Source organism: Ceratotherium simum, chromosome 34, assembly GCF_057802395.1.
Source record: "Ceratotherium simum simum isolate JZ-2026a chromosome 34, ASM5780239v1, whole genome shotgun sequence".
In the NCBI taxonomy this organism is placed as follows: domain Eukaryota; kingdom Metazoa; phylum Chordata; class Mammalia; order Perissodactyla; family Rhinocerotidae; genus Ceratotherium; species Ceratotherium simum.
In genome coordinates, this window is record NC_141933.1 from 4,417,171 (window position 1) to 4,434,206 (window position 17,036).

A 17,036-nucleotide genomic window follows, 5' to 3' on the forward strand; every position below is an offset into this window, starting at 1 on the left:
AGGTCACGGTTAGGAAGGTTGATGGCCCCGGGGCTGGCCGGTTTCAGTTCTGAGCCTTTGTTCCTCACCGCGCACATGTCACCCCTCCCATCACACCCCTCCCGTCACCAACTGATGATGTAGGTGGAGCCTCCTACAGGATAAAAACATGACTTGTTATTTCACAAATTCTGAGCATGTACAGTTAGCCAGGCCCTGTCTCAACCACCCGCCAAGGGGCCTGCAGTCTGAAGGGGTGGCCAGGTTCAGTCTTTTCCTACAGCCTGCACTGTCTGGTTAAGGTTGGCATCAACCCCTGAAAGTAGTGTTTTATGCCCATTTTACAGACGGAGAAACTGAGCATGCTCAGAAGTGAAATAGCCTAAAGGTATGCGGCTAAGAGGACGGAGCCTGGATTTGAACTGGAAACGGGCGACTGCAGAGCTCAGAGCCTCCTCCACTTGGCCCCACAGGCTTCCTGTCCCCCGGTTCTTGGTAGACTGTGCTGCCCAGGGAGCAGCAAGCCCTATTTCAAGTCCTCAAGGGGGCTGAATCTGGAAAAATTAGTCACCTTGGTCCAACCATTCCTTTCTAATGAAAGGAACAACCACGACCACGAGTGTGGAGCTTCCCGTGGGGGAGCTGGCGGCTCGATCCCGAGGGCTCGGCGGGCACCTTCTGTCCGCCCCGGGCACGGCGGGGGTGGGGCCCTGCACCTTGAACTGGAGGGTCTGCGGGCGGAGGAGCTCCGGGCCACACTTAGCCAGGCAGCCACCTCCTCACAAACACCTCGTGAGCACCCACTGTGCACCAGGCGTGGTTGAAGGCACAGAGGATGCTGCTGGGAACAAGACGCACCTGAGCTGGCCCCATGGAGGTGCTGGTCCAACGGAGGGAAGGGTCAGCAGGTAACGGAGAAGCTGCCATAAGGGCTTCGAAGAGGCTACGACCAGAGGGATGGGTCTGAGGAGGCTGCCTTGGTGACAGAGGAGTACACGTGGATGGTCTCTGAGCGGCAGATATCAGAGGGGAGACCTGCTGGGGAGCAGTCATCGTCTTCCAGTGAGAAGGTTGGAGACATGGAAAGAAGACCAGCGTGGCTGGAGCACAGTGGCCAAAGGGGAGCGTGTGGAAGATAAGGGGCCGGAAGGGGGCCACGGAAAGGGGTTCAGAAGCACTAAGAGCTTTGTGTCGCATCCTTTGCCTGCGATGGCTGGATTAGCCCTCACTGTGCTTCTGCTGGCTCCACTGCACAGCCAAGGAGGCCCAGGCCCGCAGAGGTGAGTCAAAGTGGAACCAGCCTCAGGTGAGTGAGACTCAGAATTCCCAGCTCCCAAGACCCCTGCCGGCTGTCAGTGCACCCACGAAGAGCGCCTACTGTGTGTGGGTGGGCCAGGAGTTCTGGGGGATGGACCAGCACCAGGGTCCTTCCCCAAACTTGCCATCAAACAGGGGAGACAGGAAGGGAGCTCCCTGTGGGGGTCCTGGGAAGAGAGGGGCCACTTTGACCGGCGTTTGGGGATGACATCAGAGGGCCTGGGTCCCACCTCCCGGAGGAGGTGCCCCTGTGGGAGGGGAGCCCACCTTCCACGCTATTCTGCAAAAGGGGAGTCAGAGACCCAGAGATGGAAAGGGTTTGCCAAGGCCACACAGAGAGCGAGGGACAGGTTCTAGGTCTCCTGTGCCCTGGCCAGAAGTGTCTTCTTGGCACCAGATCCAAACCTTGCAGCTGTGAGCTGACAGCCCTGAGCCAGCAGCCTGGCAGCCCAGGAGCTCCTGGCCTAGGTGGGCACTGCTTGGGCAGGCTGCAGGCCCAGAGAGAGCAAAGAGCCTCATGGAGGTGTCTGGACACCGGGTTCTGGTCCTACCGAGGCCACTGACTGACCCCTGACTGCCCCCTCTTTCTGGGCCTCAGGACAGAGACCTCAAACCTCCTGGGTCCCCTCCAATGGTGTGAATGAGTCCCAGCAGGGTCCAGAGGTCGGGTCCAAGGGCTCCTCAGGCAGGAATGTGGTGGGAGGTGGGGGAGGCTGAAATAGCCCAAGGATGTCTCTGGTCACAGGTGCTGGTGACAGCAGGAGGTGGGGTGGGCCCCAAGCCCCCCTGCAGCTGTGGCTGGGTGGGATCTGCTGGGAGGTGGCAGCAAGGTTCCTCAGGTACCACAGAGAACAGGCATTTTCTTATAAATCTTTTTATTTATTTATTTATATTTTTTTTTGTGAGGAAGATCAGCCCTGAGCTAACATCTATTGCCAATCCTCCTACTTTTTTTCCCCAAAGCCAAAGCCCCAGTAGATAGTTGTATGTCACAGTTGCACATCCTTCTAGTTGGTGTATGTGGGATGCGGCCTGAGCATGGCGGGAGAAGCAGTGCGTCGGTCTGTGCCCAGGATCCGAACCCCGGCCGCCAGTAGCGGAGCGCACACACTTAACCGCTAAGCCACAGGGCCAGCCCCAGAACAGACATTTTCACACCTAGGTGAGCCAGCATCTCTCCGGGCCTCTGGTGAGTCCTGCCCCCATCAGGCCATAATGGGCACAGTGGGGTGTGGGGACAGCAGGTGGGGGAGGGGAGTCTTCCAGAGGCCTGCCAGGGTCCCTGCTAGGTTGGGGGCTCTGGCTATGGCACTTGAACATTCCTGCTTCGGAATCAAAGGGGATGGGGACAGTGAATGTCCCCTGCGCCCTACCACCTGTCCTTGCATGGAGGTGGGTGTAGATGGGGTGCAGGGCTGTGGCCTCCCCTGGGTGCAGCCCCACTCCTCACCTCCTGCCTTCCCTTAGCAGTGCCTTCCTGGAGGCACCTGCTCAGGCGAAGCCACCACCTGGGATACAGAACTCCATCCCTGAATCACCCAGAGCGCAGGGGGCCCAACCCAGGGCTTGCCTCTCCCCGGCCTGCAGCGGCTGGGGTCTTCTTCCTCCCCCAGGGGCTGGTGTTGCTTACTGCCTCTACCCACCCCTCATTCCCAGGTGGGACCGCATGATCCCCGCCAAGGAACCAGGTTCCTGGGAGTCCCTGAGGGGCAAAGCGCAAAGAGTGGCTGCTGGGAGCTGAGAGTGCTGAGGGTGCCGCCCTGGAACAGAGGCTAAGAGGACACACAGATACGGGACGCGGAGGGACGAAGCACGAGGGAAAACTCTGGCTGGAAAGCAGGAGTGGAGGAGATGCGAGGGGCGGGACAAACAGGTCCGTGGGCCGGGCGAAGCCAGGGGTGGGGACTGGGGACCCTCCAGGTGGCACTCGCAGCGCTCGTCCCCGGCCGCCACCCCTCCCCCAGCCCTGATTGGCAGGCGGCCTGCGACCAGCCGCGAGCGCCACAGCGCCCCGGGCGCCCAGGCGAACGCGAACGGCCCCCCGCGGGAGTAGGAGGGGGCGCCCGGCTATATATAGCGGCCTGGCCCCGGGCCGGCCCAGCGCGCAGGGAGGCGCGCACCGCTCCGCAGGGTCCCAGCCCGGGCTGTGCGTCCTTCGGCCGCTGCCCGCCGCTCCATGCAGCCCGGGTAGCTCCCCGCGCCTGGGGGCCCCGTCGCTCGCTTCCCGCTCCTCCGTCGGCCGCGCACTCCCTGCCCACCCCAGGCCGTGCGCTCCCGCGGGCCGCCACAGGCGCAGCTCGGCCCCCCGGCTTCCCGGGCGCACGGACCGACTGACGGACGCACGGCCCGAGGGCGGGGATGGCGGGGCCCGGGGCGGCCGCGGCGGCGCTGCTCCCGGCGGTCCTGCTGGCCCTGCTGGCGCCCTGGGCCGGCCGAGGGGGCGCCGCCGCGCCCACCGCACCCAACGGCACGCTGGAGGCCGAGCTGGAGCGCCGCTGGGAGAGCCTGGTGGCGCGCTCGCTGGCTCGCCTGCCCGTGGCCGCGCAGCCCAAGGAGGCGGCCGTCCAGAGCGGCGCCGGCGACTACCTGCTGGGCATCAAGCGGCTGCGGCGGCTCTACTGCAACGTGGGCATCGGCTTCCACCTCCAGGTGCTCCCCGACGGCCGCATCGGTGGCGTGCACGCGGACACGAGCGACAGTGAGTGCGGCGGGCCGGGCGGGAAGGGCCGGGGGGCCGGGGCGGCGGCCGCTCCTTCCAACTCGCGCACGAAGGTCCGGGGCTGGCACCTGCTCGCGGGCTCTGGGAACCGGGCGGTCTCGGGTTCCGGTCCCCCTGGCGCAGGGACGCAAACACTCCAGGTTCCGGGAGTCGCCGCAGGGACCGGCTTTGCCACCCCGGCGGCCGAGTCCCGCCTCTCCGCCTTCGGAAGCCCAGGCTCCTGGCGCCGAATTCCAGCGCCTTCGCCCGTGGGCACAGGGCGCACGGCGCAGCCACCGGCGCCCGCGGGGTCCCGGGACGCACGCCCAGGTGGCCGCCGAAGTCGCCTCGCTCCTGCTGTCCGGGACCGGGCGCGGCCGCCGCGGGTCCGGGACAGGCGGCGAGAGAGTCCGCGCCCGAGGTCGCTGGGCTCCGGGGGCCCTTTGGGTGCAGCCTGCGGCCGATATCCCGGGCCCTTTACACCCACCCCCACCCCAGAAATGGGTCCTGGAGGTTCGCAGGCCGACGAGGGGGTCCGGGACGGGCGGTGCGGGCCAAAGGTCCCTTGCCCGGGAATGACGCTCGCCCCGCCCCCAGGCTTGCTGGAGCTTTCGCCGGTGGAGCGGGGCGTGGTGAGCATCTTCGGCGTGGCCAGTCGGTTCTTCGTGGCCATGAGCAGCAAGGGCAAGCTGTACGGCTCGGTGAGTACAGCACCGCCGGGCCGAACCCCCAGCTGGCGAGCGCGGGCAGCGCCCCTCGCCTACCCGTGGATCGTGGAACTGCGGAGGGGTCCCAGGATTGGCACTGCCCCCACCCCGCCGGAGGCCCCGGGGCCAGCCCGGAGAAGGGGGCGCTGTTCCAAGACAGGAACAGTGAGCGTTCCGCCATCCCTGCGTGTCGGTCAAAGGGTGCCACTGGGAACCCTTGTCTGTAGCCTCTGGGGCCGGCCCTGCGGGCAGGACTGCAGTCTTCAGGGTGGACACAGTGGCTGCAGGTGCTGGGCAGGTGGCTGGAGCATCAGCTGCTGTAGCCTGACTGTGTGAGGGTTTGGGTACCCCAACTTCCCAGGAGAGACTTCTCAGCCAAAGGGGGGCGGCTGGGACAGAAAGGAGCCCCCAGGGTCCCTTGGCCAGGAGGTGGCCCAACCTAACGCTGCTCCTCCTTCCCCCCAGCCTTTCTTCACCGACGAGTGCAAGTTCAGAGAGACTCTGCTCCCCAACAACTACAACTCCTACGAGTGCCACAGGCACCCCGGCATGTTCATCGCCCTCAGCAAGAACGGGAAGCCCAAGAAGGGGAACCGAGTGTCACCCACCATGAAGGTGACCCACTTCCTCCCCAGACTGTGACCCCAGAACTCTGCCTCAGCCTCAGGAGGCCGCCAGAGGGGAGTGCCAAGGACCACCTGGGGGCACTTTCTTTGGATGGACAGTTGAATGGCAGAGTAGGTGTAAGATATTTAAATTAATTATTTAAATGTGTATATATTGCCACCAAATTATTTATGGTTCTCTGGGTGTGTTTTGTATTTTTCTGGGGAAAAAAAAGAAAAAAACAACCCTGACTTTTCTGGGAAAACAGTGGAGATGCTTCCACTGGATTTATGGAATGTGTCAGATGTTGTCACAGTGTGCTGCTATTCTGTGTTTTAAAACTGGTCACATCAGACTCTGATATCAACCCAGCTTTGCACCGTCCCCTGTAGTTTGGGGGTGAGTATCCCTGTGGCTGGAAAGACCTTCCTAGGGCTTCAGAAGCCAGCCAAGGAAGCTCCCAGTCTCAGCCCCTCTCCTCGCACCCTCCTCTGCCCCACTCTTTGTGCCCCGTTGCTATGAATCAGGACATATCGGTTTACTTCGGGGACAGAAAGTGCACTGCCAGTCCCCTGCTGCCTCTCTGTTTTTAGATCTGCCAAGACCGACCTTTGAACTTTCCTGTAGTCAATCTTCCTCCATCTACCAGATGGGGGAGATCCTTGGACAATTTTATAAACTCCTGTTTTCCTTTTTGGGATCAGCCACAGCCCATGCTTCTCTGTGGCCATTGGGGAAAAGGCAAAAACGAAGCAATTTTGTAAATTGGACGGAAAGGAATCGATATCCCCCCGGAAGGCTGGAAATGGACAAGATGGGTGTATTTGCAACCACAACCTAAACCCCAATGATGAAATACAATTTGTGAGAGCAGATACAGCTGCTAAGTAATAGAATATATATGTTTTTAAAAACATGCTTCCTTGTGCTTGGGAAGATTCGGGCTAGAACTAGCTATTAATTTTAGGTGAAATGTCCTTGTAATTGTACGAAAACACTTAATGCAGTGTTTGCGTGGAGGAAGATGCTTCTCTCCGCTGCATTCTCTGATTAAGTGGATTTAACATCTACCTCGAAAGCCCTTAAACCACTCATCTGGTGAAATCTGCAGAAAGTGCAGACTGGCCCAGGAGTCCCGACTGGCTTTTTTTCCATATGTAGCCAGAAAGGACTGCAGATAGCCTCGGTGCGTCCCATTCGGACCTTGTCACGTTTGAGCTATCTTTACCCCCGTGATTTACTTTTAGTAAGGATAATCATGGTGAAAATATTTGCAAACAGCTGTTAGCATGCACTATATGGTCACCAAGTAACCTTATATTTTTCTTTATATATTTTACAAATGTAACCCCTGTCATTGAAGCAACGATGGAAGAGGCAGGGTCGGTGATGTTTAAAAAAAGTTCCGAGGTGATGGCAAGCATTAATTTTAATGAATGACTTTTTAGAGTTTATACAAAATGACCTTAGCTCGCTACCAGAAATGCTCTAAATGTTTCTTCAAGACTTTAATACTCTCCTAGGATGTTTCTGAACTGTCTCCCGAATTAACTTTATGGGAGGCTACAGACAGCAAGACTGGAAAATCTGATTGGAGTTTTTGTCTTTCACATTCCTTTTTAAAACTCTTTGTTCGAATGCAAATCATCTACTTAAAATACTATTCTTAAACCGAGGGTTGGAAAAAGAAGCCACTGGAGAAGCCTTAAGACTGGACCATACACCTTAAACTGCTGTTCATGCAGTGGAAGAAAAATGTTTTTTAAATTTTATTTTAAACCGTGCCCTAGACCCCAAGAATATTGAGGAAAAGTGATACTCAAATATCTCCATGCTGAGTGCCCCCGGGGCAGGGATGGGGGCTTGGAATTTGTGGATATTCTGTATTTAATGTATTTACATAGTAACAAACCATGATCATCTTAGCTGCCTTAAACGATTGCACCACATCTTGTCTCAGAGCCCAATCAAATTGTCAGGAATTAAGACGTCTTAAGTGCAGAATTCGGTCATCCTCAACCACTTGTATATATTCAGCTGATCACGTGTGGAGCGGATAGAAACGTAACTGGACCTTCGGAATACTGTAAAGCGTTTCTATTGCTGTGATGGGGATTTGAGGTTTCTGTATCTACCACTGTGTTCAGAATCCGTCTGTAGTTTTATACAGGTGCCGACCCATATTTGATGTATGTGCTGTGCACATTGAGATGCCAAATAAATGGAAAACGTGGATCATGTATGGGACCCCATGGACCTTGATGTGAATAATTGGGAAAGGTATTGAAAACGATTAAAACCTGCCTTGAAATGCCGAGACACGAATCCCTCCCCGTCTTCCAGTGTCTATTTGAGGTCTTGAGCTTCGCATGGCTGGGGGTGGGGGTGGGGGAGACGAATCTTAGCCAGCTGTGTCCACACAAATGTGGCCTTGAAGACAGGAGCCTCGGGGGGTGTAAGTGTCACAAAGTTTCCTGATGACTGAATGTTGCAGTTTATTCTCATGATGGGGCTAATTCACGCCATTCCCACATGGAACGAACCAAAGCCCTGTGCCCCTCGCCTTGGCCTGGCGAGGTCTGAAGCAATTTGCACTTTCCTGGGGGTGGGGAGTGGAGCACCCAGAGCTGGTCATCAGAAGATTGACTCAAGCATATTTTCAAAGTCTTGAGTAGACGCCACCAATGAGTCTTGAAATCAATATCGTGAACTCCAACTAGCCTTTTATAAAAAGGAAAGGGAATAAAAATCATATAGGATAGAAAATTCCAGAGTGTGTCAATCACAGTAAGAGTACAGGTTGCTTTGTGAACATTATAAATATGATATATATAACTAATCCTTGCTAGGATGTGATATAGGATGTGTTTATGAGTGTGGATTGCAATAAAAAAAGTTAAGCGCTGACCTACCGTGCCTAGAATCTGGGTTTCCCCTCCCCCCACAAAATATGTCCAGTCACTTGACAAAAAGGCAATAAGGGCTGCAGGGTCCTCGCCTGTACCTATTTGCTCTCCAAGAGATCAGTCTCCTTCCCTCTGTGGACGCCCAAGATCTAGGGATGACAAAGAAAAATCTGGGTAGTGTTATGGGTTAAACTGTGTGCCCCCCAAAACGATATGTTGGAGACCTAACTCCCAGTACCTAGAGTGTGACAGTATTTGGAAATAGGATCTTCACAGAGGTAATTGAGTTAAAATGAGGTCGTGAGGGTGGGCCATAATCCTATATGACAGGGTCCTCATAAGAACAAGTCATGTAAAGCAGCAGACAGAAGGAGAAGGCCCTGGGAAGGATTGGGGGGATGCAGCTAGGAGCCAAACGAAGAGCCCCCTGCAGACCCCCAGCAGCGGGGGGAGGGGCCTGGCACAGCCTCACCAGGACCCCACCTGCCAACACCTTGATCTCAGACTTGTGGGCTCCAGGACTGAGAGACAATAAATTCCTGTGGTTTTAAGCCACCAGTTTGTGGTGCTCCGTTCCTGCAGCCCTAGAGAGATGAAGATGGGTGTTATTCACATTCACTGGAGGGGAGTGCGGCGGGGAGGGAAGCCTTGACTGGTCTCCAGCCTTGGCCTTTTCTTCTGCTGTTCCCTGTGGTCCCCAGAAGGTCTCTGTCCAGCTCTGTCTTGGCCAAACTCGGAAGGCCTCATCAGCTTTTGGGTAAAAACCTGCCCGCTGCTGGCAAAATCCCTCAGCTGGACTCAGGCCCCACTTGGCCTTCCAGCCTCCAGTGTAGACGGATGATGGGTCCAAAGGGGACTGAAAAGCCACTCATTCACCTAAGACATATTGCTGTGTGCCTACTATGTGCCAGGCACAGTTCCGAGAGCTCGGGACACCCAAGTGAGGAAAACGAAGACCCCGCCCAGATGGGGCCCTCATCACCATGAGGAAGATGACAGTACATGAGGAGTGTAAAACGTCTGGCAGGATGGATGGTGCTGACGCTAGAGAGAGAGAGAGGCCTCACTGGGAAGGTGACACTGGAGCAAAGACTTGAAGGTGCTGAGGGAGGAAGCATGCAGGGAAAAGCATTTCCGGCAGAGAGAACAGCCAATGCAAAGGCACTGAGCTGCAAGCAGGCCTGGTGCATTGAAGGAGCCTTGAGGAGGCCAGTGCAGCCAGAGTTGTAGGATGGGGCCCGGAGGAGGCGAGGTTAGAGAGGGCGGATCGTGGGGCCGTCTCAAAACCCTGAGGACTGAGCAGAGAAAGGACGTGGCTGGGCTGGCTGAGAATAGATGATTGGGAGCTCAGGAGTCTGTTAGGAAAGGATTGCGGGGATTGGGGCTGGACGGGGTGTTGGTTAGGGTTGGCATGACAGCAGCAGAGATGCCGCGAAGTCAAATTCATAATAGAGGAGTCCTCCCTCCTCTATTATGACACACTGCTTGCGTGTCTCAAAACCTGCCCACCACCGAGGGCACAACTCCTCCACTCTGCTTTCTCACCTCTGCCCTCTTTAGCGACCAAGTGCGCGGGCCTCCTGCCTCCTAGCTGTGTGACCTTGGACAAGCCGGGTGACTTCTCTGTGCCCCCAGCTCCTCAGGGTCCCCGCCTCGCGGGCCTGGGGTGAGGATCGAGGAGATGATGCGTGTGAAGTGCTTGGCCCGGCAAACAAGAACTAGTGGCTATTGTTATCTTTATTCTTCTAAGAGACTTCATTATCGTCTTAACGTCCCAATCTGTTTATCCTCACGCTGATGGGACGATTTGCTGGCCGGGTGCTGGGAGTCACTGTCATGCAGAGCGAGCGCCTGCATCTGGGTGTGGTGGGTCTTTGAGGGCTGGGTCCCGCCAAGGGGCCCTCGCTGACTTGCCTCATTGCTGAAGGTGGCGTTTGGGGTCCCTCCAGGAATGCCACCTCCCGTCCTGGTTCGCTCGTGTCTGGTCTGCAGAAGCGCTCCTGAGCTCGGGGTCTCTCTTCAATGCTAATAAATTGTAATTGTTCTTGATTTATAATTCAAATCTGAAATGCTTCTTAAAAAAAAAAAAGTGGGGAGAGAGGGGGTGCCCACACTGGGCCGTGTCCTCTGTTGGGGAGCGGACCTAGGCCTGCGCTGGAAGAGCCAGGTACTGCAAGGAACCCAGCGCCACAGGAGACCCAGGGACCCGTGGCAGGACAATGTCGCCATTCCCCTCCCAAGCCTCAGACCCTCTCCCCTTAGGGGCTGCAGCGACCTTTGTGGGGTCACCACCCCGTGGGCCCAGGTGGCTGCAGCAGCCTCTCAGCTGGCCTCCCACTTCCACCTGCCCCGATAGCCCTTTTCTGGGGGTCTTCTCAATGCACATGTGGGGTCCTGCCTCCCCTGCTGAAAATCTTCCTGCAGCCTCAGCTACAATTAGGGTCAAGATCCTAGCCCTCAGCCCGGCCTACGAGGCGGCTCTCCTCGCTCACTGCTGCATCACACGCTGTCTCCAAACTAGAGACTTAACCGTTTTATTAAAACCTCCCCATGTCATGGGTCAGGAATTGCGGCAGGACCTGGCGGGTGACTCCTCTGTTTTTCAGGGCGTTGAAGGACTCAGCCGTTGGATGGGCTTATCTGGGGCAGCGGGGTCGTAGTTCCTATATGGCAACTCAGGGCTCCCAGAGACAGTGCTCCCAGGGGCCCAAGGCTTCTTATGGCCTAGCTTGGAAAGTTCCAGAACATCACTTCTGCCATCGGTCGCACAAACTACCCAGGCCAGCCCAGATTCCAGGGGGAGAAAACAGAACTTGTAGCCGTCTTGAATCTGCCGCAGAGGCCCGGCTTGCTGTCACCCGTGCCCCCCCACTGCATCCCCCCCACACCACGCCCGGTGCTCTCCCCCGCGCCTGTCACACTGGCGTTCCCTCAGGGCCCAAAGGCACCATCTACTCAGCCACAGGGCTTTTGCACGTACTGCCTCCCTGCCTGGAAGGCTCTTCCCCCAGCCCCAAGCTCTTTAAGCGGGTGTGTCAGTGTCCTGGGGCAGCCCTAGCAAATGACCACAAACCAGGCGGCTAAAAACAACAGAACTTTATTGTCTCGCAGTCTGGAGGCCAGAAGTCTGAAATCAAGGTGTCTGAAGGCTCTAAGGGAGGATTGTCCTGCCTTGTCCAGCTTCTGGGGGCTCCAGGAGTCCCTGAGCTGTGGCCGATCCCTCCAGCCTCTGCCTCTGACTTCACACAGGCTTCTCCTCTGCATCTCTGTCCAAATTTCCCTCTTCTTAGAGGAACATCAGTCATTGGATTAGGGCCCAGCCTGAGCCAGTATGACCGTGTCCTAACTAATTCCATCTGCAAAGACCCTATTTCAAATGAGGTCACATTCACGGGTGCTGGGTGGACATGAATGTGGGGGGCAGTCATCAACCCAGAACATCAGTTAACTCTGATTCCTTATTAAAGTCACAACTCAAAGGTCGTTTGCCGTAAGGACTAAAGACGTTAACCGCTGTCAGGTGTTTGTAAGGAAAAAGGCCTGGCACACAGGAGGCGCTTACACAGGAGTTGTCATTCTCCAGAGCCTTCCCTGGCCATCGCCCACCCCAAACCAAGCCGCCTTTCCCATCACATGCTCCCTGGGGTCTTAGGTCAGCTTCTCCAGAAGCCAAACCCGAGACGGGGATTCCTGAGCAAGGGGTTTATTCAGGGAGCAGCTCTCAGGAGAAACCTGTAAAGAAATGAGGCAAGCAGGACAGGACCAGGAAAGAGGGACACGGGCGTGATCACAGGCGGTCTGGCCGGGCCTGACCCCACAGGTGCTCTGAGCCTGAGTGGTACACTAGAACCGTCTCCCCGAAAGCCTGGGGTCCCCGCTTTTGTACCCTTTATCAGCCAGTCACTGCCTGCAGGCTGCCCCAGGGGACATGGCCCCTCCCAGGCATATTCAGGCAAGGTGGCTCCTTCCCAGAAAGGCAGGGAGCAGAGGGGCTATAAGCCATTAGCCCCCGGGGGATGAAGGCACCATCCTGGGAAAGAGGTCTGGGTGGGGACCACCAGCATCCACCACGCCTGGCACATCCTCCTAACCATCCCGCAGCTGTTAATCGATTACCGAATTACGTAATTATTAGTTCTGGGCCTGGTTTCCGTCTCCCCCCCTGGACTAGGATCTTTGAGGGCGGGGGCGGGCCCTGGGGGGGGCTCAACATCCAAATAACCCCAGGACCCAGCACCACCCTGGGGACCTCCCAGGTGCCCCGCCCAGGGACGCGGGGGAGCCTTTCCCGGGGTCATCGTAGGTGTGAGCTCAGTGCGCGTGTTCTCCCCCGGGTCAAGTCCACAGGCCGGCCCCTGCTCAGCGGGGGACCAGGAGCCAGTCTCTGCTGGTGCACGAGCACACAGGGGCTACCAGGGGAACTTCCTGGTGTCGACGGCAGCTCGTTGAGTGGTGCCCACAACCAGCTTCCCCACTCGGCTACCTGCCCCATGGCCCTTTATCTGTGTATATGGTAAACAACACATAACATAACGATAAAATTTATCATTTAACCATTTCTAAGTGCACAGCTCAGTGGCATTAAGTACATTCACATTGTTGTGCGACCATCACCACCATCCATCTGGAGAAGTTCTCCATCTTCCCAAACTGAAACTCTGTCCCCATTAAACACTAACCCCCCATCCTCCTCCTCAGCCCCTGGTACCCACCGTTCTACTGTCTGTCTCCATGAATTTGATGACTCTAAATATCTCACAAGTGGAATCACACAGTATTTGTCCTTTTGTGTCTGGCTTAGTTCGCTCAGCATAATGTCCTCAAGGTTCATCCGTGTTGTAGGATTTGTCAGAATTTCCTTCCTTTTTAAAGCTGAATAATATTCCATTGTACAGATAGACCACATTTTGTGTATCCATTCATCCGTCAATGGACACTTGGATTGTTTTCACATTTTAGCTGTTGTGAATAATGCTGCTGTGAACATGCGTGTGCAAATATCTCTTCAAGATTTGCTTTCAGTTCTTTTGTGCATACACCCAGAGGTGGAATTTCTAGATCATAAGGTAATTCTATTTTTAATCATTTGAGAAACCATGATACTGTTTTCCACAGTGGCTGCACCATTTTACATTCCCACCAGCAGTGCACAAGGGTTCCAGCTTCTCTACATGCTCACCAACACGTGTTATTTTCTGTTTTTTTGACAGTAGCCACCCTAATGGGTGTGAGGTGGTATCTCATTGTAGTTTTGATTTGCGTTTCCCTAATGATTTGTGATGTTGAACATCTTTTGACGTGCTTATTGGCCATTTGTACGTCTTCTTTGGAGAAATGTCTATTCAAGTTTTTGTCATTCTTTAATCAGGTTATTTATTGTTGAGTTGTAGGAATTCTCTATATATTCTGGATATTAATCATTTATCAGATATACGATTTGCAAATATTTTTTCCCATTTTGTGGGTTACCTTTTCACTCTGTTGATAGTGTCTTTTGACGCACAAAACTTTCATGAAGTCTAATTTGCATATTTTTTCTTTTTTCGTCTGTGTCTTTGGTATCATAGCCAAGAAATCATTGCCAAGACCAATGTCGTGAGGATTTTGCCATAATTTTCTTCCAAGAGTTTTATATATTTAAGTCTTACATTTTAAGTCTTTGATCCATTTTGAGTTAATTTTTATTTACGGTATTAAAAAAGGGGGCCCTTATTTTTTAAAATAGCAGATGGCTCACTTATTTCCTGGTCTGTCTTTCTCCCCGATCTCTTGCATTTAAAGGGGAAGTGGGTTTGGTGTTGATGCGGACAGTATGGAGGGTGTCCCCTGGGACAGGGCGGAGACGGACCACTGCTGCTTCCTCCTGGTCTTGTCCCCCGTGTGGGTTAGTCCTTGACGCTCGTTAGCAGAGACCAAGATGCCTTGGGGACTCCTTTCCTGGAGGTCACATCCAAAGTAACATACACATTTCCTGTCATCAGCCGATTTCACTCCATCCTGCCCAGCCCCACCCAGGAGGCCTGTGGAGGTACACCTGGGGCAGGTGGACCTTACCGGTGGTGCCCTTGAACCCTGGGCCCCACACCTTTGGGCGTCTCACACTTTAGGTTGCCTTCCACACTTCCGGTGCCTGGCCTGGCCGGGGCTGGCAGTGCCATCCTCGTGGGGTGCCCCAAACCCAGACGGGCAGCCACATCAGCCTTAGTCCCCCTTTCTTCCCTGGGGTTGCTCTGACCTCTGCTCCCCCTACACACACACACACAAACACACATGGGTGGGGTTGACCAGATGACCCGAGGAGCTTTAGGACTTGCACCTATGGGGTCATCTTGGGGCCCAGTGGCTGGGTCAGCAGTCAGGGGTGGTCCCTCTGGACCCCAGACCCCACGGCCCACGCCTTTCCCTCTGGACTGGCCCCGGCAGTTGCCATCTCTGTATCTCCCCAACGTTGGTCCTGAGATGTCCCTCTGTGTCGTCAGCCCTGGGCTCTCCGGCTCGGGGGTCTCTAGGCCAGCAGCAGGGGAGACAGTACAGCTGCGGGGGAGCCTGGGGTTTGGGAGGCCGGCAGACTCCTGTGGCTGCCCCCACTAGCTGTGGGTTCTGAGCAATGAGACTGAACCCCGCTGAGTCCTGTTCCTTCAACGGCAGGATGGAAGTCACAGTCACAACCCCATGTCCCGGGTTGTCAGGAGGGTTGAGAGAGCTGAGGCAGTACGTCCAAAACCTCGGACGTTCAGGTGTCACCAGAGCTGCCACCACACAACTCCAGGGGGCGCTGTTTCATCCTGGACTCTGGGCTCTGCCCTCATGATTTTAACCACACCCACACACCCTCTGGACTTCTATGACCTGATATTTTTGTTTCCACCCATGCCTTTGTTACTTGAACCATTTTGCTTTAAAACTACACAGCACCGGCTCAATGGACGAACATTGTCGCTTGCCACACGTGGAAGGTGAACCAAGAAAATAAACACAAATTGATGCCGAGACATTCTCACAAGACGCGTTAGCCCGCCAAAAGCTCTGAGCCTGGGGCTCACCCTCTTTTTTAAGAAAAGGGGGATTTGCAAGTGTTAGAAATGTGTGAAGGATTTGGTATCAGCAAACAGAAACTTTCTCCTCTTAGTGAAAATGGCTGAGAGAGAGCAGCTTTCTCACTGTGAGAGTCTATGTGATTTAATGCCACCCGTGTCTCACCCAAAATTACCTCCCTTGCTGGGGACCAGCATGACGCTCTGTGCTTGGGTAACACCCTATGAGTACACAGAAAGGATGAAAACAGCAGAGACTCTGGGCAGACGGGAACCAACCCCCAGAGCGCCGTCTCCACACGGACCTGCTGGCGTGTGCCCCCTCTCTGTGCAAATGCCGAGACTCTTGGATAAAATGATAGATGAGGTTCCAGGGAGGTTTCAAAACTGGCCACGACTTCATTAACTCTCCTTCCACGGAGAGGTGGGAGTCTGTGTCCCCTCCCGTTCAGACTGGGCGGGCTTCTGACTGCTCCCACCAGGGGAAGTGTCACTGTGCCTTCTGAGGCTGGGTCACGGAGGGCGATTCAGCACCTTGTTCACTGGGCCCCTCGTGCTCGCAGCCCTGAGCCACCGTGTCAGAAGCCCAGCTGCCTGAGGCCGCCATATTGGGAGGAAGACCAAGCTGCGCGAAGAGCCATGTGTCCCTCCTGTCTAGCAGCAGTCCTTGCTGGGTCTGGAGTTCAGATCATCCCAGCCCAGGGGCCAGACATGTAAAGAAGCCTCTGGATGATTCCAGCGCCCAGCCACTTGTCTTCTAAGCTGAGGCTTCAGATATCATGGAACAGAGACAGACAAGCCATCCTGTTGGGTCCTGTCCAAGTTCCTTACAACAGAAGGGTTGGCCCAACGTAGTGGTTGCTGTCTTGTGCCATGAAGTCTTGGGGGAGCTGGTTGTTGGTTGTGCAGCAGGAGACAATGGGAGCAGGTGCTGCCAGAGAGGCAAGAAAGATGGGGTAAAGCACACACCCAGCTCTCTTTGCAGCCCATGCTTGCTTCCTGGGACCACAGGACACCCAGGGCGGGCAGGCCAGCTGGGCATTCTGCCTCCTTGGTGTTGGGAGGGGAGCAGGGACCAGTGGTGGAGAACAGGGCTTGCTTGTATCAGAGGCTTCAGGAAGAATCCAGGATTTCCCTGTGCCCCAAGAGAACTCCAGCATCAAGGGCCAATGCAAATCCTTGATGGATGTTCTGGATGGCAAACAGTCCCTTCTAAGCCCTGAGGTCCAGGAGGGGACCACATAAGAGGATGAATTTTTTCCGGCCCTGGGAACTGGCAGAGGGCTGCTCTCTGAACGTCTCTCTCCCTGGAGTCTGCAGAGAGGGGACGGTTGCCCCCTTCCCTTCTACCCTCCTGCATCTCCTGCCCTCTAGCAGGTGCTTCTGGGCCCTCCCCGGCCCCCTGTCACCCTCCACTGTTCAGCCTGAGCAGATGGGGGCTGAGGGGAGACAGAGTCATGAGCCAGCAAAGAAAAATGACAACTTTCCAAGGGGCCTCAGCTGCCTGGGGCAGGAAGACCCCACCAGCGTGTGGTAGAGACTCAGATGGAAACTCTTACCAAGAAATAAAAAGGATGTTTCTTGAAGAGATGCCATTAAAGCATGTGAACCAACTAATTTTAAAAATGAGTTTTAAATGTCCAATAGATGGAATGATGGCTGAGTCTGAGATCTGAAGGATCATCCAGAAGAAATATCTTACAACTCATCTGTCTCCCCCATTCACAACTTCCCCGCCAGCCTCTCTGACCTTCTTTCTGTCCTGCCCCTGGGCCTTTGCACGCACCCC

General features: G+C 55.4%; 1 protein-coding gene across 1 annotated transcript; it reads left to right on the plus strand.

Annotated features, from left to right (window-relative positions):
- Positions 1 to 3,397: 3,397 nt before the first annotated feature.
- FGF4 (fibroblast growth factor 4) lies at positions 3,398 to 7,681 on the plus strand. The gene is made up of 3 exons (XM_004441081.2): positions 3,398 to 3,994; positions 4,592 to 4,695; positions 5,167 to 7,681. Exons 1-3 carry the CDS (start codon positions 3,655 to 3,657, stop codon positions 5,341 to 5,343), a joined length of 621 nt encoding a protein of 206 aa, XP_004441138.1. The 5' UTR covers positions 3,398 to 3,654; the 3' UTR covers positions 5,344 to 7,681.
- Positions 7,682 to 17,036: the final 9,355 nt, after the last annotated feature.